Raw genomic sequence first — 22,534 nt, 5'->3', positions numbered from 1 at the left:
GCCGACGACGAGATCAGCCGTGCAGTGGAGCGCAGCGGCTTCTGCAGCATCTGGGGAAGGGATCGATCAGGCGAATCACATAATTTCAGGTGCCTCCCCGGACCGCCCCTTGGGCTTGATTTGAATCCATCTACAGGAAGTATCTTGGCAGAGGAGCTGTAGAGCGAATCCATCCCGGACTCATAGCATGAACTAGGTGGAAATCTAGACTGGGTCGTTCCATAGCAGTAGACAGCGGGATCGCTTCCGCCCTGAGGGCCGAGCAATGCGGGAGCGGACACAGCCGCAACAGGGCCACCATGGCACGGAGGCACACATGCGGCAACGGTGCCGACCACCGGCAGGCCAAAGCCGGACGGCGGTGGCGGCGGTGGTGGCGAGGGCGGGGCCCCATGGTCGCCAGACTCCTGAAACCCTAGCATATCGGGCATGTACTACCTGCGTACCTTAGCTTTATATAAGAGAGAGAAAACAATGTACAAGAGTTTGTGATGCACAACCAAAGATCACAAGCTGATCGAGGACACGCTAGAACTCCAACTCCACACACTACGTTAACTCCTCACAAAGAATCCTGTTTACAAGATCAGCCACCGAGATGGGTGTGGCCACCGAGCGGAAAACCCGTTCATTCCTTTGCTTCCATAGTTGCCAGCACACTAGCATCACCAAGCTATCAAAAGCTTTGCGTGTCACCTTATCAAGCCATTTTCGGGTACTGCCCCACCACGATTCCAAATTATCGCTCACCACCGGTGCTAGGGCCGAGGCAGCCCTTGTGCTGGAAAGAATGTTGTGCCATACTTGACGCGAGTAAACGCACTGGATCAGAAGATGATCAACGTCATCCTCCTCCTGGCCACAAAGATAACATGGTGAGGGGCTATCTTGCAGCCCATGCCGCAGCCTCCTATCGGATGTCCATATTCTATGTTGCATAGCGAGCCATATGAAGATCTTGCAGGTGAGAGGTGCCCAACACTTCCAAATCCATTGCGCATAGGTCACACTGATCGCACCCTTGAAGAGCATTTGGTAAGCGGAGGCCGAAGTGTACACCTGCTTGGAGTTCTAGGGCCAAACAGCCTCATCCCGCTCGGTAGGAGTAAGCTGCGCCGTAATAGCAATCTCCCAGAGGCTGATCAATTGAACTAGCTCATCCGTGGAGAGCTCACTGGAGATGTCTGTGGCCTAGCGCTGGTTGAGCAATCCATCATGCACTGTCCGCTTGTTCACAGTTTGTGTTCGTACCTTTCCCCAGATGTTCGGAGCAATCTCCCTGGCTGTCGCACCTCTCATCCATATGTCTTTCCAAAACAACACCTTATGGCCGTCCCCAAGTTTCCAATGGACCAAGCTGTCAAAAGCCGACTGAACTTGCGGATCATTGGCCAGCGGGATTCCATGCCACGGTCTGCCTGAATCCGTGCGTCTAAGCCACTCCCAACGCAATCTTAAAGCCAAGCCTTGGCGGTTTAGGTCGAGAAGCCCAAGGCCACCTAGCTCCTTTGGCTTGCACACTCTTTGCCAGGCAACTAGACACTTCCCTCCATGAATTTCCTCTGATCTGTCCCAAAAGAACGCTCTGCAACGTTTGTTCACTTGCTCTATAGCCCACTTGGGGGCATCCGCAACGATAAGATGGTGGGTGGGGTGTGCCATCACCACATCATGCACAAGCACCAGCCGTCCAGCTCTAGTGATTAAACCTTTCTGCCATCCAGGCATGAAGTTAAGCACATTGTCCACTACCGGTTGCCATTCAGAGCGCGTCAGCTGCCAAATGGAGAGTTCCAGCCCCAAATACTTGCAGGGAAAGGACTCTATGCTCCACGACATTGCTCCCTGAACCAATTCCTTATCGCCATCCTCATCTATGATCATGATAGCCATGGATTTTGTATAATTGATGTGCAGCCCAGATGCGGTCCCAAAGATGTGCAGGGCCTCCTTAACAAACCTAAGATCCGAGACTATGGGCCTGACGAATAATACAACATCGTCCGCATAAATAGAGAGCTGTTGCATGGGGGTGCAGCCTGGCATTCTACTCAACACACCACGCTCTTGGGCTTTAGTGATGAGGGATGTAAGGACATCCATGGCGATAACAAACAAAGTGGCGAGACCGGGTCTCCCTGCCGAAGCCCTTGAGCGTGTGCAAATTTCTGTCCCGCGTGACCATTAACCACCACTCGAGAAGAGGCCGTGGAGAGTAATGTCGCTATCCAAGATAGCCAAGTATCCGAGAATCCTTTGGCGCAAAGGACCTCAAAAAGGAACGGCCAAGACAGAGTGTCAAACGCACGCGAGATGTCCAACTTTAGCATGACTCCCTTTGCTTTTCTGCGATGGAGTGAGCGAGCCACCTGTCTGACGAGCATGAAGTTGTCGTGAAGGTTCCTCCCCTTGATGAACGCCGATTGATTTGCTTGGACGAGCTCATTCATACGCGGTCGCAATCTGTTAGCGAGAAGCTTAGAGCCTATCTTGGGCAGGCTGTGGACCAGGCTAATGGGTCGGAAGTCTCCCACACGGCACGCACCGACCTTTTTGGGAATAAGTGTGATAAGAGCCTGATTTAGCCTTCCAAACCCGCGACCATCACCAAGAAATAAATGGTGGAGGGCCGCCAACAGATCGCCTTTGATGATACTCCAGGCCTTTTGGAAGAGAAGGCCAATGAAACCGTCCGGCCATGGTGCGCGATCTGCAGGCATCTCCTTGACCGTGGCCCACACCTCATCCTCCGTAAACAACTCGTCCTGGTCCATCAAATTTATACGCGGGATCTCGAGGAAGTCCAGGTCGATTGTGTTCTCCCGCGCTCTCGCCGTGCCCAGCAAGTCTTTGTATGTTTGGAAGAAGATTTGCTCCTTGCCGAGCTGGTCCGTGATCGTATTGCCATCATGCAGTATTGCCGGGATAAAGTTTTTCGTCTTCCTTCCATTAGCCACGAGGTGAAACAGCTTGGTACTGGCATCACCCTCCTGTAACCATCTTATGCGCGATCTTTGCCTAGCAATCGTGCCTTCAAGCGAGGCCAGGCCTAACACCACAAGCTTAAGCGTTTTGCGCAACCACCTCCCCCCATCCGAGAGCAAACGCCGTTCCTGCGCCACGTCAAGCTGGAAGATGATCCAGTTAGCCATCACAATTTGTAGCTTGACGTTGCCAATCCTCTTTTGTCCCCAAGTAGTTAGATACCGAGCAGCGTTCCTGAGTAGCGCGTCGAGCCATTTGAAGGGATCATGTATGTTGGGTTCACAGACCCAAGCCTCCCCGACCGCATCTTCAAAGCCGTCAAGTCTAGTCCAAAACACCTCAAATCGAAAGCGTCACTGCAGGTGTATGTGCTCGTTCAAGGCAAGGTGCAGAGGGCAGTGATCCGAGGTCGACATTGACATAGCTTGGAGCAAGCAGTCCAGATAAGCAAGCTCCCAGTCCACCAAGACAAGCGCCTTATCAATTTTTGTGAGCGTGGGGACCTCTCTTTCGTTGCTCCATGTAAATGCCCGCCCGTGCATATACAACTCCTTGAGCCCATTGCCATCGACAAACTGGCGGAATCTATGCATCATCCTCCTATCCAGAAGCGAGTTATTCTTGTTTGAGGCTTGGAGTATCATATTAAAGTCACCGATGATCATCCAGGGACCCGGGCACAGCTCCCTCCTCGCTGCGAGCTCCTCGAGGAACAACAACTTTTCCTGATCCTCCTGCGGTCCATAGACCATTGTTAGCCACCAAGGCATACCATCGAGCGGAGAGATGTACCCTGTGATGCAATGTGTGTCTCTAACACAGTTCGTAATGTTGATCAACGCCGCATTCCAAGCTAAAAGGATCCCACCCCTCGTATCCGTTGCCGGCAAGTAGTAGTACCCATCATAAGATGGGCCAAGACATTGCATAACGGTAAAAGTGTCAAAACAAGCTAGTTTAGTCTCCTGGATACAAAAAATAGCCGGGTGCACCGAGTCCGCAAATTCACGTAGCGCCTTTTTCTTGGCCGGGTTGTTCAAGCCGCGCACGTTCCAACACACCAACTCCATCTTGATCGACGACATGATGTCGATATAGAACTCCAGAGCTTGTCATTTAGGCAAGCAGGGTCACCCTCAGGGTGTCCTCCTGGCCAAGGTCAAATGGTATAGCCTTGCCGAAGATGGATGCAATTGCACGTAGCTGCGGCTCTTGGATTGGTGAGTTGAACATCTGCCGTAGCTGTCCAAGGGCCTCATTAGTAACCGCCAAACCCTCCTGTGAGATGCCAAGTGATTTGAGAAGAACCGTCTCAGCCGCAGTCGTTGTAGTCTTCTTTGGCGCATTCACAGTCGCGGACCGAGTGTTACGGTGAGGCGTGTACTCCGGCCCTGTGTTCTTCCCATGTACAACTTCGATCTCCTTAAGCAGCGGCAGAGCCAGTTTCTTTCGCAGCCCCGCGCAGAAGGCCTTAATATTACCAACCACGATATGCTCTTTGGGCGGAAGGAAAACATCATTTGGGGCGAGGGGTACGTGCATGTGCACGTCAACATCCTTGCAAGCTGCACGGTCCACAAGGCACGGCCCCACCATGCAGTCTGTCCCCTTGCGGCTAACCTCTCCCAGTCGCCTGCCACAATCTCCAGCTGGGCCCTCGATTCCCACCTCCACAGGTGTGTAGTGGGAGGCAGTTTCTCTTCCACCGGGTCCCACCCTGGTGCTGTCTCCTGATCCGGGGTCCCATCGTTCTTTGCGCCTCACGGACTGGCCCACTCTGGGGCTCGGCTTGACCAGTCTCCGCAACGGTCAGGTCACCCAAAATCTGTCCCACTGGGACAACCGGGCCCGCAGCAGCAGTGGTAGCTGCAACCTCAGCCTGCATCGTCACCGCATTGGCTGGCCTACTCTCCAAGGGCATGGACAGAACAGAATCCTTGGTGATCCCAACGCCTTGTCCCTGCGCTGCCCCGTTGGACATCTCCTGTCTTCCCAAAGCAACCACCTCGGGATCCACCATACCTGCCACGACAACATCTGTCGCCATGCCCTGCTCACCAATGGGAAAGGGGACTGGCCTGGCCCATGGGAAGGCGATCGTGGGGCCTCTACAACCACCAAATCCTGACCCAAAGTGGCGACCTCAGGATTGTATGCGGCTAAATGCATCGGATCCACAGGCCCCTCCTGGCGGCCATGCACATGCCCCGCCGTCGTCACCACCGGGCTCACCGGTGCCAGAGCAGAAGGCCGGACCGTCGACGATGCGTAAATCCCCAACTGTCGGTGTCAAAACCGGCGGATCTTGGGTAGGGGGTCCCGAACTGTGCGTCTAAGGCGGATGGTAACAGGAGGCAGGGAACACGATGTTTTACCCAGGTTCGAGCCCTCTTGATGGAGGTAAAACCCTACGTCCTGCTTGATTAATATTGATGATATGGGAAGTACAAGAGTAGATCTACCACGAGATCAGAGAGGCTAAACCCTAGAAGCTAGCGTATGGTATGATTGTATGTTGTCCTATGGACTAAAACCCTCCGGTTTATATAGACACCAGAGAGGGCTAGGGTTACACAAGGTCGGTTACAAAGGAGGAGATATACATATCCGTATTGCCTAGCTTGCCTTCCATGCCAAGTAGAGTCCCATCCGGACACGAGACGAAGTCTTCAATCTTGTATCTTCATAGTCTAACAGTCCGGCCGAAGGATATAGTCCGGCTGTCCGGAGACCCCCCAATCCAGGACTCCCTCAGTAGCCCCTGAACCAGGCTTCAATGACGATGAGTCCGGCGCGCAGTATTGTCTTCGGCATTGCAAGGCGGGTTCCTCCTCTGAATACACCACGGAAGAATTTGAATACAAGGATAGTGTCCGACCCTGCAAAATAAGTTCCATATACCACCATAGAGAGAATAATATTTCCACAAATCTAATTTGCTGACTTGTTTTGGCAACACGACCTTATGCCATGGCCCGGTGATTATCCGAACCATTTCCTTTAACTAGCCCCGCAGATAACGCGAGGCAGTTTTTTGACACGTCTTGTCAAAGTAGAGATCGTGTTCCCCTAATTACGGGATTCTCATCAATACGGTCGTGGGTAACCCAACCATGTCCAGGACTTCTAGATTATAGGCAAGTCCCAAACGGCTACGGAGAGGACGCTTGATATTCACCCTCTTTATAAAGGGACAAGGCTTTTACTTTTTTCCGTCGTGTGCTCAATCAAATCCTTCCCCCGCCTCGAGTTCTAACACCCAAAGCCCAGGTCAGGTGCTCCGGACCTTCAATCTTGTCCGGATCTAGCCTTCAAGGCCGGTGGATGCCCTCCTCCGTTATGGAAGAAGACATCAAGAAGTTGAGGGAGGCCAGATACCTGACCGCCGAGGTTTCGCATCGGCTGCCTGCCCGAGGGCAGGTCGTCCCTACTCCTGAACCCAATGAAGACGTCGTGTTCATCTCCCACTTCCTCTGAGGTCTAGGCCTCACTCTGGATCCCTTCGTTAGGGGGTTGATGTTTTATTACGGGCTAGATTTCCATGATCTAGCCCCGGACTCCTTTCTCCATATCTCGGCATTTATTGTCGTATGTGAGGCCTTCCTCCGCATTACCCCTCACTTCGGCCTGTGGCTCAAGACCTTTGATGTGAAGCCGAAGATGGTCGAGGGGCAACATGTAGCGTGCGGAGGCGCATTAATAAGCAAGATCACTGGAGCTCCATGGCCAAAGGGTTCCATTCCAGAGGTGTCCGGATTATGGCAACGGGAGTGGTTTTACATCACAGCTCCCAGAAGTGCCAAGTGGGCGGCTGCCCCTGCTTTCCGCTCAGGCCCTCCACCACAACTGATGTCATGGATTAGCAGAGGGCTAAGTTGGGGTCCAGCCAAGGACGTGCCTATACTGCAGAGCCGCATTCGAGATCTCTTTGAAGGAGATTTTAGTTTGATTATGGTAATGCATGCTGGTTCGACGAATCCAGCCATGCAAACGCCAACCCCTCTGCATGTGGGAGTTCAACCCAGAAGGACCGCGCGCTATTCAGAATTTCCTCGGCCTGACGCACGAGGAGATGTATAAATCATTCTTAGGACCCCAGATAGAGTGTCCGGACACTACCGAGGATGTGGGCTTGAGCAGCAACCGCACCGCCGACCAAGTAAGTTATCCTCTAGCCGAACACACCGTCTTTCATTTATCATGACGTCATTATGAGAAATCGCTCTTTGACCAGGACTGGATAACAAAGGCGAAGAGGATCCGGTGTTCGGCCCCCCTTCCGGAAGGCTTGGAGAATCCGGTGCTGGAAAAGATGCTCGAGCTAGCACCTTGCTCGGAGCCCTCACAGGAAGATAAAGGGGGGAATAAAGGGGGCGAAAGCGGGCCTCCACCGCTACCCATTCCGACCGAGGGAACGGGCGCCTCCATGAGGGAGGATAACCCAGGGGAGGAATCTGGTATTCTCTCACCCCGGGGAAGGAAGAGGACTACCCCTGAAGATCCGGAAACCACGGTTTCCAAACGGGAGAAGAAGTCTCCACCAGATGGTCCTGCCTTGGAGGGTGCTCTTGCCGCACAAAGTCCGCGCGGGGATCTGCCCTCTAACGAGCTGTAAGTAATCAAAAAGTACTTTAACAGTGAAGATATACTACTTCACTTCTGAGGAAAATAACCGAAGCATTTATCTTGCAGTTCGGATCTTAGCCCTTCTCAGCAGAGCTCGTCTTCGGGGGATCTTCTTTCGGAGATGATGGAGAGCGAAACGCCTCCCCCGGACTCCCCCGCTCAAGAAGTGGGCGACCTTGAAGTGTCGTCACGGAGGGCCTCTCCGGATCTGGTGAGGCCAGAAGATAATCCTATAGTCACCCGAAGTCCTCAGCATCCGGCTCTTGAAGAGAGCAAACAAAAGAGTCCGGCACCGTGTGGTATGCGGTCGGACGTACTGAGGGAGCTGTTGGAGCGAGCGGCCATCTCAGAAGAACACCGTACGTTAATGGTTACGGTGATGGAAAGAATTTTGTCCGCCGAAAGCGGATTGCATGAAGCCTTTATGAGTCTACTGACAGGCTTTGAGGTACGTGATACTTTTTGATAGTACCGCACATTTTTAGGTGTGCCCTGTGTAGATAGTAGCCCATGAGACTCTGGTTGTCGTCGAGAACGGCGGTGAACAGAGGATCATAGTCCCAGGTAGTAACCAAACCGCCTTTATGTGTAGGTGGTGGAAGCTCCGGTGGCTAGCCGGACTAATGAGTTTGCCGAACTAAAGCGGCAACTGGATGCGGCAGATGCCGACATCGATCTTGTTAACAAGTGGCTTGACGAGGCACAGGGTAAGTAATGCTTTCTGGTGAATGTCACATAGTAAGAGCAGCATGATGCCAATATCTTTAATATGTTGTGACTGCAGATGGAGCTTCCACCGTGGAGACCCTTCGGGCGGAACTTGCCCGAGCCAAAGAACAAGCAAGGAGTAGTAATGCGGCTGCTTTGAAGGCGGCCGAAGAGTTGAGGGCCGAGAAGGCCGTGCATTGCGAGAGCAAAGAGAAAATGGCCAAGATGGCTGTAAAGTTAAAAGACACTGCCGACCGTTGCCAGTTCCTTGAAGAAGAAAACCGAGTGAAGGCGACGGACCTTGAAAAGGCCACGATGACGACCAAAGACACCCGCTCTGCTATGAGAGCGAAGAAGGAGGAGCTGCATGAAGCCGGGGATATTGCGGCTGGGAAGCCCTTCATGCTGCGGAGGAAGTTCGGTGATCCACGGTATGCCCCTCTGGATCGGCTGTGGAGTTCGGCAGACGCATATATGGACTTGGCGGCGAGCGCTGTCGATGCGGCCAAATACTTCTGAGATCAAATAGATCGTGAAGAGGACAAGCTATTCTGGTCGCAATTTAACGTTCCAGAGCGTCCGCTTCCATTGACTGATCAGCTAGCCGAATGGGCCGAACTCAATAGGTTGTCCGGACTCACCATGAGGTCTGTCGTGGATCAGCTGTGGCCGGAAAAGCCAAAGCCGAACAACTATTTCAGCTTAGTGCAGCAGTTCCTTGGTGCGGTGCCGCGCATCAATGCGATGAAGAGGTCGGCGTGCATAGAAGGCTCGCGGATGGCCCTTGCCCGTGTTAAAGCATACTGGGCGGAGATGGATGCTACCACTGTTGCGGCGCAGGGTTCGGCCATAGGCCGAGTGGCTGCCAAGCACTATTTCGAAGAGGTTCTCGAGGGTGCTCGTTTGATAGAGGCCCAGTGCTCGAAGAATATTATATTTGAGTGACATGTATTCCCATTGTAAACACAATGTTTTTATGAAATTTATTAAGGCCGTGTTTATACTTTTGCCTGAAAGTAATATGATGCCTCCCGTGCGGCCATTTATGTATACATGTGTATAACCTGAAAGATTGCAGCCGTCGGCTTCAGCTCCCATGCATATAGTGCAGAGGTGTTCGCAGAAGACGCGTGTTCACACTTAACCCAACGTCTTGGCCCTATTAAGGAGGTGATAGCGCAGCAAACGAGGCAACCGGACTATAATGCTTTAACACTTTCACTTAGCCATAGGAGTTTGACGGTGGGGCTACTATATAGCCCATGGTGGCTCCGCACTCTCCCGAATTCGGGGCACGTACATGCCTAGCCGGGAAACGGCCCTTCGTTAAGGCGGAGGAATTCTAACATTTCGATAGGTCATTGAGTGGTTGACCAGTCTCACGCTATATCATGACAGTTAGTTTTTGGCTTTCTCTACTGAGGTGCTCGTCCGGATGACCCGGGGCACAATCGCAGTAGTTCTCCTAGTGGTACCTTAGCCGATAGAGCGGAACGTAAGGTACCAAAACATAGGAGCCGGGCAAACCCAACATTTGACCAAAGACATGATTCGAGCTGATGCATATAAGACCAAACTCGAGACGCCGAACACTCCCTAAGGTATTCGGTCTTTATGGTATAAACCGGGCCTAAACAGTGCCCTTTGTAAGAAGTCCCTGGTGTCCAAGTACGTGCATTATTCTGACGTGGCCACATGCCAAGACGTCAGCATCCTTCTCAATTGTACTGAGAATCCGAGGGATTTGTATCAACAAGAGACAGTAAAAAAGGTTGGCGCATGGTCTTAATCTAAAAAGAATCCTTGGGACGGGTCCCTGCTGCACGTCTGCGCCTGTGTCTCCATTGTGCCGTATCCTGGACGGGTGTAGCACGGTGGTCATCTGTAAAAGAGAGGAACTTAGGTGAAAAGTTGTCGTGCAAAAAGGTAGGTTTTAAAGAAACCATGTAAATTTCAAGATGAGTAAAAATTGCCACTTGTCTGCGCACGTTGAGCCCCTTGTGTTTGTGATAGGGGTGTGGCCATCAAACCTGTACCAATTTCATATAGCTGCGCCGGACTCGTCTAACCGTGTCTGTGGTCTTGACGACCTATCGAATACTTTAGTTGGTGAGGCCGTTATAGTGTGCGGCTGCCGAGGCAGCCGCACCCTCCTCGGCGCGCAGGGATCGCTCAATATTTCCATTTACTGTAATGATGCCACGTGGACCGGGCATCTTAAGCGTGAGGGAAGCGTAATGCGGTATTGCATTAAAGCGAGCGAAAGCTTCGCGTCCAAGTAGTGCTTGATAGCCACTTTGGAACATAGCAATGTGGAAGGTTAAATTTTCGCTATGCAAGTTATCGGGGAAGCCGAATATAACTTCTAGTAGCAGGGAGCCTGTGCAATGAGCCCCTGGGCCTGCCGTTACTCCTTTAACGGTAGTATTGCTGAGGCAAATTTTCGTTGGGTCTATCCCCATTTTGCGGATTGTGTCCTGATATATCAGGTTTAGACTGCTGCCATCGTCCATCAGGACTCATGTGAAGTGGTATCCGTCAATTATTGGGTCTAATACCAAGGCAGCCCATCCTGCACGCCGGATACTTGCTGAGTAATCCCGATGGTCAAAAGTGATCGGTTGAGACGACCAGTGGCAGGACTCCGCGGTGATGGGCCCTTGGGCATATTTATCTGGGAGTGCCGCTTTGTTTCTCCCCTTGATCACGTGTAACACGTTTACTGTTTTGACTTCTGGTGGAAATTTCTTTTGTTCCCCAGTGTCTTGCTTGAGAGGCTCATCCTCGTCTTCGCTTGGTGTATCCTCCCCCTTGTGTATGGCGTTGAGCTTGCCGGACTGCTTGAAGACCCAACATTCTCTGTGGGTATGATTAGCGGGTTTACCAGGGGTGCTATGGATCTGACATATTTGGTCCAGAATTTTTTTGAGGCTGGACAGTTCATCTCTGGCGCCTTTAGAGGGTGGCTTTTGCTGACCTGGCCGAGAGCTTCTGAATCCGGCGTTTACCGCTGTGCTCTTCGGGCTGTCTTCTTTATTCCGGCGCTTATTATTTTTGCTGCGTCATGATTTCCCGTTTTCATCTCTAACTTCGGATGTACTTGGGTCGCTGGTGCTGCATCTGGCTAGCCAGCTGTCCTCACCCACGCAAAAGCGGGTCATGAGGCTTGTTAATGCTACCATTGTTCTCGGCTTTTCTTGGCCGAGGTGTCTGGCAAGCCATTCGTCGCGGACGCTATGCTTAAAAGCTGCCAAGGCTTCGGCGTCCGGACAGTCAACTATTTGGTTCTTTTTAGTAAGAAACCTGTTCCAAAGCTTTCAGGATGACTCTCCGGGCTGTTGAGTTATATGACTCGAATCATCCGCATCCGGAGGTCGGACATAAGTCCCTTGAAAATTTGCCCGAAAGGCGTCTTCGAGCTCTTCCCAGCTTCCAATGGAGTTTTCGGGAAGGCTTTTAAGCCAGTGCCGAGCTGGCCCTTTGAGCTTGAGGGGTAAGTACTTGATGGCGTGGAGATCATCTCCTTGAGCCATATGGATATGGAGGATATAGTCCTCAATCCAGACCCCAGGGTCTGTTGTTCCGTCGTATGCCTCTATGTTTACGGGTTTGAATCCCTCTGGAAATTCATGGTCCAGCACCTCATCGGTGAAACATAGGGGGTGTGCGGCACCCCTGTATCTAGGCGTACCGCGTTGTCCGGATGTTTGTTGTGTTGCATCGTATGCTGGAGCGTGCTTGCGTGGTCCATAGATGGATCTGGTTGCGCCGTCCTTTTGATGCGAGCCCTCGCGTGGATCGCATATTGGCTTATGTGTGGCGTTGTTTGTCGCTCTATGTTGGCCGTGAGGACGTCTATCTGGCCAGGTGGCCGTTTTGATTTTTGGTTGCGGGGGATCTAAGGCCTCCTCATCGAATTCAGGTAGCAACTTCCGCTTCGGGTAGCTCTTGGTGGGTCTATTATCGCCGTACTTCACTGCTGCGTTGAGTACTTTGCTCCATCTGATTCCGAGTGTGTCTTGTGCAGCCTTGAGTCTTTGCTTCTGCTTTTTTAGACTCCTCGCGGTGGCAACAAGCCTTTGACGGGCATTCTGTTGCTCCGAGTGTCTGTCCGGTGTGAGGTCGTCTGGACTATTATCTTTGACAGAGTCAGGTTGTTCGGTTTGATTCTCCGTGTTACCGTGGTCTGGTGATGGTTCACCCTGCTCTAACGCTTGGTCTATATGATCGTTGTTTCTGTCGAGGCGGGATTTGGAGCGGCGCTTACGCTGCCGCTTTGACTGCTTCTCGAGGGGACAACCCTTTGTTGCGTCTTTCCGTCCCTCGTCGTCGTTTTCTTTTGGTGTGTTCACCATGTATACGTCATGTGATGAAGTGGGCGTCCAGTGCCCTGTGGGCAGTGGTTCCTGTTCGTCTCCTGCATCGTCGCCCATACCGTTGATGTCTTCGGAGTCGAGGTCGAGCATGTCGGTTAAGTCATCGACAGTGGCTACTAAGTGGGTGGTGGGTCGGCGGCGAATTTCTTCGTCATCCGCATCCCAATCCTGCCGGACATAGTTCGACCAGGATCCTCCTGACAAGGAGAGGGACCTTAATGTGTTCAGTATGTCGCCAAGGGGCGAGTGCTGAAAAATATCCGCGGAGGTAAACTCCATGATCGGTGCCCAATCGGATTCAATAGGATCGGGTGCAAGCGGTTCGGAGTCCGTGGCCGGAGAAAGATCCGGCAGTTTAACAATATGGCTCTCGTGCAAGGTAAGGTCGATGTTCGGCTCGATCGCCACTAAGGGTAAGGCCTCCGTGGCGGGGTCCATCCACCCATCCATGGACGGCGCAACTGGCTCGGAATTGAGGGTCGGAGCGGCTGCCGGTGCGATCTCCTGAACATTGTCTGATGGTAGAGCTAAATCGTACTCATCGTGACCGCGTGACGCACAAGGCAGAGGCTCGAATCCGTCGAAGATCAAGTCTCCGCGGACATCGGCCATGTAGTTTAAGCTTCCAAACCTGACCTGGTGGCCAGGGGCGTAGCTTTCAATCTGCTCCAGATGGCCAAGCGAATTGGCCCGCAGTGGAAAGCCGCCGAACACAAAGATCTGTCCGGGGAGGAAAGTCTCACCCTGGACTGCATCACTATTGATGATAGTAGGAGCCATTAAGCCTAACGGCGACGACACAGAAGAACTCTCAATGAAAGCACCAATGTCGGTGTCAAAACCGGCGAATCTCGGGTAGGGGGTCCCGAACTGTGCATCTAAGGCGGATGGTAATAGGAGGCAGGGAACACGATGTTTTACCCAGGTTCAGGCCCTCTTGATGGAGGTAAAACCCTACGTCCTGCTTGATTAATATTGATGATATGGGAAGTACAAGAGTAGATCTACCATGAGATCAGAGAGGCTAAACCCTAGAATCTAGCCTATGGTATGATTGTATGTTGTCCGACGGACTAAAACCCTCCGGTTTATATAGACACCGGAGAGGACTAGGGTTACACAAGGTCGGTTACAAAGGAGGAGATATACATATCCGTATTGCCTAGCTTTCCTTCCACGCCAAGTAGAGTCCCATCCAGACACGAGACGAAGTATTCAATCTTGTATCCTCATAGTCTAACAGTCCGGCCGAAGGATATAGTCCGGCTGTCCGGAGACCCCCCAATCCAGGACTCCCTCACCAACCTTGATGACACGGCCACACGAGCACCTTCCATGATTGGCGGAATGCGCCAATCCGAGGGCCCCATGCGCCCCATCAAACTTGTCGATATGAGCCACCGGCGACACCTCCCGCCGGCGCACCGCCCCTGACATCCCGAACTCCACGCGTCCAAGGTAGCACACGCCATTCTCCACTGCCCGAGAGACTACCCAGGTCTTCTGGCAAGCCGCTTTGGCCGCTCCCATCTGAGCTAGGCGGCCGCAGCCACCCCTCAGGGCCGGCGTGCTCTCTGACCCTGCCAATATGGATGAGCATCTTGTACTCGAGCAGTTGACGGGAAGTTGGCCGGCGAGCCGCCGGGTTGAACTCCGCCTTCGGCTCCGGCACCCACAGTCTTCTCGCCACCGGCACCTCATCAGGGTCAACGCACCAAGCCCGTAGCTTGAACAGGGAAAGGTCCTCGCGGCTGGCTATCACCGGTGCCAAGATCTCCACCAGGCAGCCCGAGCCCAGGAGCTCCGCAGCCGTGTCCCTCGTCCAGACATGGGACGACACTCCCTCAATCATCAGGTCCACCTCAGAGCGCATCACTTTTGACACCGCTTGTGCTTGCCGCAGCCAAGGCTTAAAGAACAACTTGAAGAAGCCATGCTCAATGAAGTCCGCCATCAGGGCCTGGTTCCTGAGCTCCAGCGTCGCAAAGACCACAAGAAAATCCTCCGGGAAGAACTTATGAACGGAAAAGTTATGCCTGGGAACATCCAATTGGGCCGCGATAGCCTCAGCCGCCTCCATAGACGAAACCGCCGGCCTGGAACCACCAATTTACACGACCACAGCTATTTTGAGTCGTCGCTCCATGTCATCCATCTCATGGGTTAGCGAGATGATGCAGACGTCCATGGCCGATGGAGCCGCGGGTGCCGCAGGCAGCGCAAGCCAGGCTCCCGCAGGTACGGTGTCGGCTGGGACTGACGAGGGCCTCCCCTGAGGAGAGACCTGCCGAGTCGCCGATGACAGCCTCCGCGCGAGCCCTGCTGGCAGCTACTGCAGACCAGTCCGCGCCACCTTGGCCATGGCCTCACGCCGGAGCTCCTCCTCCGGCCGCGGGCTCCGAGGATGTGAGCACTCGGACGAGATGTGTCCCTCAAGCCCGCATCGGAAGCAGAGAGGCTTAAAGGTGCTGTTACACCCACAATGCGGCTATATCTCCCACGTGTCGGGGCACGACTTCACTACTAGGGAAAACCCTAGCAGTAGCGCTGGTTTTGTGCTCCCTAGTAGCGCAGGTAGGCGCGCTACTAATAAGGCGCTACAGCTATTGCCTAGCAGTAACGCGTGCCCCCACGCGATACTGCTAGGACAAATAGTTGCAGCGTTTGTTCACTCCCACGCTACTGCTAATGTAACTACTGGCAGCGTGTTTTCTCTCCATCGCTACTAGTATTCTTTTTTTATTTTTTTATTTTTAGTGTATTTATGCGCCATCGTACAAATATTGGTACAATACCTGCTATGAGGTTTACATCATTATGTCCATAACAGTGTGTCAAATGAAGGTGGATTAGGTTCAATTGGAGGCAATATGTGGTGCATGTCGAAAGTATACTACTAATTCAAACTTGATCTAGTTTGGACTAGTAGTACTTTCGATGTGCACCACATGTTGCCTCCACTTGAATCTAATCCGCCAGCACAAGCTATTTAATCATCATCATAGTCATTACCACCAACAGTATTTATTTAATCACCACTAACACTAGCTAATAATAATCATCATAGTCATTACCACCAACAGTAGCTATTTTATCATCATAGTAATAGTGTAGCACATCATCATCCTCAAACTCATTTCTAGCTAGCTAATCACTCCTGCTGCTCTCTCTTAGGTAAAATAACATAAAACATGTGTAGCTCTCCTCCTTGATCAAGTTGGAGCATGCAGATGAACCTATCTCCTAATCGTGGGTAGCGCATCTGTTTGCTGCCCCCTAGTACTTCTCTGCGCTCCCCCATCACACATTTGGTCCAGTCTTACATTATTAAGCATCCGTCGCTAATCTTGAATGCACTAAAGTAATCTGTAGGATATCTTGGCCGTAAGCTAATAATACTCATGGTACCTGAGGGAGTCCTGGATTAGGGGGTGTTCGGGTAGCCGGACTATACCTTCAGCCAAACTCCAGGACTATGAAGATACAAGATTGAAGACTCCGTCCCGTGTCCGGATGGGACTTTCCTTGGCGTGGAAGGCAATCTTGGCGATGCGGATATTCAAGATCTCCTACCATTGTAACCGACTTTGTGTAACCCTAACCCTCTCCGGTGTCTATATAAACCAGAGAGTTTTAGTCCGTAGGACAACTTCATCATACAACAATCATACCATAGGCTAGCTTTTAGGGTTTAGCCTCGATCTCGTGGTAGATCTACTCTTGTACTACCCATATCATCAATATTAATCAAGAAGGACGTAGGGGTTTACCTCCATCAAGAGGGCCCAAACCTGGGTAAAACATTGTGTCCCTCGTCTCCTGTTACCATCCGGCCTAGACGCACAGTTCGGGACCCCCTACCCGAGATCCGCCGGTTTTGACACCGACATTGGTGCTTTCATTGAGAGTTCCTTTGTGTCGTCGCTTTCAGGCCCGATGGCTTCTTCGATCATCAACCGTGATGCAGTCCAGGGTGAGACTTTTCTTCCCGGACAGATCTTCGTCTTCGGCGGCTTCGCACTGCGGGCCAACTCGCTTGGTCACCTTGAGCAGATCGAAAGTTACGCCCCTGGCCATCAGGTCAGGTTTGGAAGCCTAAACTACACGGCTGACATCCGTGGGGACTTGATCTTCGATGGATTCGAGCCACAGCCAAGCGTGCCGCACTGTCTCGATGGGCATGATATAGCTCTGCCGCCGAACAGCGCCTTGGAGGCCACACACACATCGGTTCCGACCATTGATTCGGAGCCCACTGCGCCGATCGAGGATCAGCGATTGGACGCTGCCTCAGGAGCTGCAATCTCAGAGGCGATCGAGCCAAAATCCAGCCCCACACTCCGCATGGCCCGTGACTCCGAGGAGCCGGATTCCTCTTCGAACTCCGAGCCCCCCGCGCCCCCGCCGATCGAATCCGATTGGGCGCCGATAATGGAGTTCACCGCCGCGGACATCTTTCAGCACTCGCCCTTTGGCGAAATCCTGAATTCTCTAAAGTCTCTCTCTTTATCAGGAGAGCCCTGGCCGGACTACGGTCAGCAAGGTTGGGATACAGACGATGAAGAAATTCAAAACCCACCCACCACCCACTTCGTAGCCCCTGTCGACGACTTAACCGACATGCTTGACTTCGACTCCGAAGACATCGACGGCATGGACGACGATGCAGGAGACGAACAAGAACCAGCACCTGTAGGGCATTGGAAGGCCACCTCGTCATATGACATATATTGTTGGGACCCCGATTCTAAGTCACACCGGTCTAGCATGTAACACCTCATATCACTTTGCGGCCTCACGCACGGTATCCCCACGGGTGTCACCTTACCATGGCCCGGAACCGTTTGCGCCTTTTGGCTCACGTATATGATAGTGTCGCTAGCATCCATATGACAGAGAACCCAGGCCGACATGGCTAGTCGTGAACCCAAAGCGGCACAGACCTATGGAGACAGGCATACATGAATCACATCGAGCATGTCGGTCAACAACGTATGAATCCGGGCTGTAGCACTGGGCTAACAGGACTCTGGAAGTCACCGCGTGACATTTCCCCGAAGGGATAGACATAGGAATTAAGTGGAACACATGCCGGTTAGTCAAGTGTTCTGAGCAGTAGTGCTGGGCTAGCAGGACGCCGGTGAACCGGGCTGTAGCAGACTACTATGGCTCAAGGAAGCACTAGACTACATTTCCCCATAAGAGAGGCTGCCAAGGACAAACAACTAGATTGTCGGATCCCACACATAGCAATACACGTCACACGTACGCATAACATGCAAGTATGTGATGTATAACATGGCATCACAACATAACGCAACTCATATAGATAAAGGCTCAGAAGAGCCACATAGCATAAATACAAACAGGGGTCACATGACCCATCATTTAGAGCATACAAGCAACGGAAGCATTACATGTCTAAGTACAGGCAACTACAAAATAAAAAGGCCGAGAAGCCTGACTATCTACAAGTCCCTCCAAGGTACAAGATCGTAGCTGAGGTAACAAGCTACTCGTCGAAGTCCAAGCGGTACTACTAGTGAGACAGATGTCTCACCTGCAAAACATAAATAAAGCAAACGTGAGTACAAAGGTACTCAACAAGACTTACATCAGATCCTATCATACATGCATTTGTATCAAGAGGGTAATGTGGGGTTTAGTTGCAGCAAGCCAGCTTTGACTCAGTGGCTATCCTGTTCTACGACAATGAGAAACTTCTTTGAGGTGAGGCAGCGCACACGAGTCCACTAATCACCACATCAATACACTACTATGGATTCATCCCCGTCTCTCCTACGAGAAGGCCATCCATAGCACTCACACTTATCTTGAGCATTTTAGAGCATCCACTTCAGGTTGTCTATGTACCACGTAAGCATCCAAGAAGTCCATAACCGAGGACACGACTATTCGAATAGATCATGATAACCCCACAGGGGTGTACTTCATCACACACGCTCTCACCACTTATCACCGTATACCCGTCATGTATCTCGGCAACCTTCAAGCGGAAGCCTGGCGAGGGTGTCGGCCACGACCTGACTAACCACACAAGACTCTAGTCCAGGTTTATCGCCTATTCGGGTTCCATCCGCAAGGAGATCCGGCCGAGGTTTCGCTCACGGCCCCAAACGATGTGTACAGGGTTCCCGAGCCCACCATCCGGGTGCCACTCGGTACACCGGGCCACGTGTGCCTAGTCTGTCCCAAGTCCACCCTGCCGGGTGCCACTTGGTAGAAAAATAGCACTACCTACAAACACCAGAAACTATTTGCAACTCCTGGACAGAGTTCAAGGCGGTTAATAAGTCGAGAGAGCTTGGAGCGCCTGGAGCCCAATGTGTGGTAGTAGCTAGTCATTGGACAACTTACACAGAACTCAGTTCTTAAGGACGGTCCCAATGAGACAACCCACCATGTACTCCTACATGGCCTCTCACCGCTACCTTTACCAAATCGTGTTCACACGCTTAACTCTCATTACCAGAACATATCATAACATTCCAATTCATTCCCGATGAATCAGACCTGACACAACTCTAAGCAATAGCAGGGATGGCATGGTAGGAACACAACATGGCTCAAACAACTCCTACACGTGCTAGTGGGTTTTAACTATTTACTGTGGCAATGCCAGGTCATGCAGAGGAATGGGTTCAACTACCGCAACATAAAGTAGCAGTTGAATCGTTGTTGTCCTAATGCAATAAATGAGAGCAGGAGCGAGAGAGTAGGATTTTATTGGAATGAACAAGGGGGGGGGTAGCTTGCCTGGTAGATCAACAGGGGGGCACTACTCCTTAGACAGGTACTCTCGAACACTCTCCGGAGCACCTATCGAGAAGGAACGGTGTTGGAAATCAAACACAAGCATATGCAACATTATGATGCATGAACATGGCATGAGTATGTGATGTTGTTTGAGTTAATGCATCTAGCATTTATTTGGTTGAAGTCCATTTGAACCAAGGGTTCAAATACAACTCCAAATTAAGTTCTTAAATATGCCATAAGTGTGTTTTCATATATACAGCATGTATAGATGGTTTGTCATGCATGAAAATGGTACAGACGGATAGATTGAATTTTTCTGATAATTTTTCATATATAAATTATTTCAATCTGAGCTACGGTTGAATTTCTATGAATTTTTGAAGTTTTGAACATTTTCTGGAATTTCCTGTTTAAAAATAATTCTGGAAAAAGAATAACTGCGTCAGCATTGCGTCATGCCTGCGTCAGCAGGTCAACGGAGCTGACCAGGTCAAACCTGACGACCGGGTCCCACATGTCATTGGCTCATTGTTAGTTAATAGTGTTAATTAGAAATTAAACTAATCCTAACAGAAACATTAGCAGGCGGGCCCCACCTGTCATTGTCCCTGGGTAGTCAAACCCCAGGTCAACTGGGGGGTTAGACCGGTCAACCCCACCGGCGTTTATCCGCCGGCGAGGCCGAACGCGGCGGAGGGCTCGGGATCATTGTTCCGGCGACCATTTGGGCGGCGGAGGCCACGGGCGAGGAGCCAGGGCTCGCCCACATTGTTCGGAGCAAGCGGGGGCTGCGGGGGTGGCTTGAGCTCGCCGGAGCAGAGCTCGCAGCGGCGGCCGGAGTCGGGTGCGTGCGGTTTAGGTGCTGCGAGGCACTAGGGGGGCTGCGGTTGCATGCAAACGACGTGCGGGAGGGCACTGAGAACGACAGTGAGATTGGTTGCGAGCCTAGGTGACAGTGGCCACGGCGGCAACATGAGCGGCGGAGCCGAGCTCTCGGCCGCGACGGCGACGGTGTTGGAGGAAGAATTCGAGCTAGGGGAGAGGGGGGTTCGACGGCGGGGCTCACAGTGAGTCGAGCAGAGGCAACGTCGGCTCGGAGAAGGCACTGCAGGCGACGGACATGCGGTGGAGATCCACGGCGGCCGAGGTTGAAGATGACGGCAGAGGCGGCTCCACAAGGCGTCCGGCGATGCGTGGTGTGACGGAGAGGTAGCGGACGAGGTGGTGGAACTTTTGGGCACGACGGAGGGGCGAGGGGACTACAGTGGGCGCGTCGAACGGCGTCGGTGGCGATGGTGGCGCTCGGGCAGCAGCGGGGAAGAGAGCAGAGGAGGAGATGGGGACGAGAGAGAGCGAGAGAGAGACGGGGGGGGGGGGGGTAGCGTGGCGCGTGTAGAGAAGGCCAGGGCAACCAGGGAGGCAGGAGGTGGCGAGGCACGTGCGTGTGCGCCATGGGCACACGCCCTCCTGCCCACTGGCAGGAGGTGGAAGACGACAGGGAGGTGGAGATGGGCTAGGCTGGCTCTGCCCGGCTGGCTGCTACAGTGGTGGGCCGGTTGGCCCACCAGGTAGGTTCTCCCTCTTTGTTTCTATTTTCTATTTTCTGACATTTGTTTTGATTTAATAAAAATACTAAATCATTTTATTTTATTCTGTAAATTTTAGTAGGGACTAGTTGGACCACTCCAAAGCCCCTCACCAAAATTCAGAATTATTGGACAATATTTTATATATAATAAAATATTTATCCAACGCAAATAATTACTGGATTAATTCCAAATGACCAAAATAAATATTTATGAGCTCCTAAAAATATTGGTTTGAATTTTAACTCTGACCAATATTTTCAGAGAGCAACATGAACATTTTCTTGGACACTTTTGGAGCAATTTTTATCTGGGTTATTTCCAGAAATGATTCTGAGGGTTTCACCAATCCCCATTTCAAATTTAAATGGAATTTAAACATGATGCACACATGAAGGCTAGCCTAGGACATACCATAACTAGGGATGTGACATATATATGGTGGACACTCCAAAGGATGGAGATGGCGATGGAACAGCGGTGGATGATACCTCTAAGAAACAGCCCAAGCGCCGGCGTCAGCGGCGCCGCTCTAAATCCCGCCAAAGCAAAAACGGTGATTCCGGCACAGGAGATAATACTACTCCGGATAGCGCCAAAGAACACCCCCTCCAGCAAAATTCGGCACAGGAGGACAGAGAAGCCAGCCCTCACGAGAGGGCGGCGGACCAAGAGGTTGAGGACGATAATTATACGCCTCCCTCCGAAGACGAGGCAAGCCTCGACGACGACGAGTTCGTCGTGCCAGAGGATCTTGCCGAACAAGAGCATTTTAAACGCAGGCTCATGGCCACGGCAAGCAGCCTCAAGAAAAAGCGGCAACAGCTTAGAGCTGATCAGGATTTGCTAGCTGACAGATGGACTGAAGTCCTTGCGATCGAAGAGTATGAACTCGAACGCCCCTCCAAGAGTTACCCAAAGCGCAGGCTGCTACCCCGGCTAGAGGAGGAAGCACCTACATCACCAGCGCATGACATGGCCGACCGGCCACCTCGTGGCCACGACAGAGAGGCCTCTTGGCCCTCCACTCAAGCCATGCCCCGGCACCGCGTCAAGCATACTAAGGCACGGGAAAATGCGCCCGACCTGCGCGACATCCTGGAGGACAAGGCAAGGCAAACAAGATCGATCTACGGATCGCGCAGGTGCCCCACGGCACGTGACGGTGATCATCACTCCGGACGCAATGAATCCGGCCGGGCCGAACTCAACAGACAAAGCTCCTTCGAGCTACGTCGTGATATAGCCCAATACAGAGGCGCCGCACACCCACTATGCTTCACAGATGAAGTAATGGATCATAAAATCCCTGAGGGCTTCAAACCCGTAAACATCGAATCATACGATGGCACAACAGATCCTGCGGTATGGATCGAGGATTATCCCTTCATATCCACATGGCCCGCGGCGATGATCTATACGCCATCAAATACCTCCCACTCAAACTTAAGGGACCAGCCCGGCATTGGCTTA

At 52.1% G+C, this 22,534-nt stretch overlaps 1 protein-coding gene and 1 pseudogene across 1 annotated transcript; both read right to left on the bottom strand.

Annotated features, from left to right (window-relative positions):
• Positions 1 to 2,442: 2,442 nt before the first annotated feature.
• Positions 2,443 to 3,737, bottom strand: LOC147958614 (uncharacterized). Its single transcript, XM_087532215.1, has 3 exons — positions 3,406 to 3,737; positions 2,550 to 3,309; positions 2,443 to 2,463 (listed from the first exon to the last, which is right to left on the bottom strand). The coding sequence occupies exons 1-3, from the start codon at positions 3,735 to 3,737 to the stop codon at positions 2,443 to 2,445; spliced, it is 1,113 nt and encodes a 370-aa protein (XP_087388341.1).
• A 364-nt stretch (positions 3,738 to 4,101) lies between these two features.
• On the bottom strand, positions 4,102 to 20,597 carry LOC147958613 (uncharacterized; annotated as a pseudogene).
• Positions 20,598 to 22,534: the final 1,937 nt, after the last annotated feature.

Source organism: Triticum urartu, chromosome 7A, assembly GCF_056163025.1.
Source record: "Triticum urartu cultivar PI428250 chromosome 7A, HENAU_Tu73, whole genome shotgun sequence".
NCBI classification, from domain to species: Eukaryota; Viridiplantae; Streptophyta; class Magnoliopsida; order Poales; family Poaceae; genus Triticum; species Triticum urartu.
This window is presented reverse-complemented; position numbering and strand designations above follow the sequence as displayed.

Excerpts from the sequence above, each read along its gene's own strand:
- LOC147958614 (XM_087532215.1), bottom strand. The coding sequence starts at position 3,737 with ATGGTCTATGGACCGCAGGAGGATCAGGAAAAGTTGTTGTTCCTCGAG. Across the intron at positions 3,310-3,405 it reads GACTGCTTGCTCCAAGCTAT|ACTTGACGGCTTTGAAGATG; the intron begins GTCAATGTCGAC and ends GTTTTGGACTAG. Across the intron at positions 2,464-2,549 it reads TCACACTTATTCCCAAAAAG|ATTGCGACCGCGTATGAATG; the intron begins GTCGGTGCGTGC and ends TCTCGCTAACAG.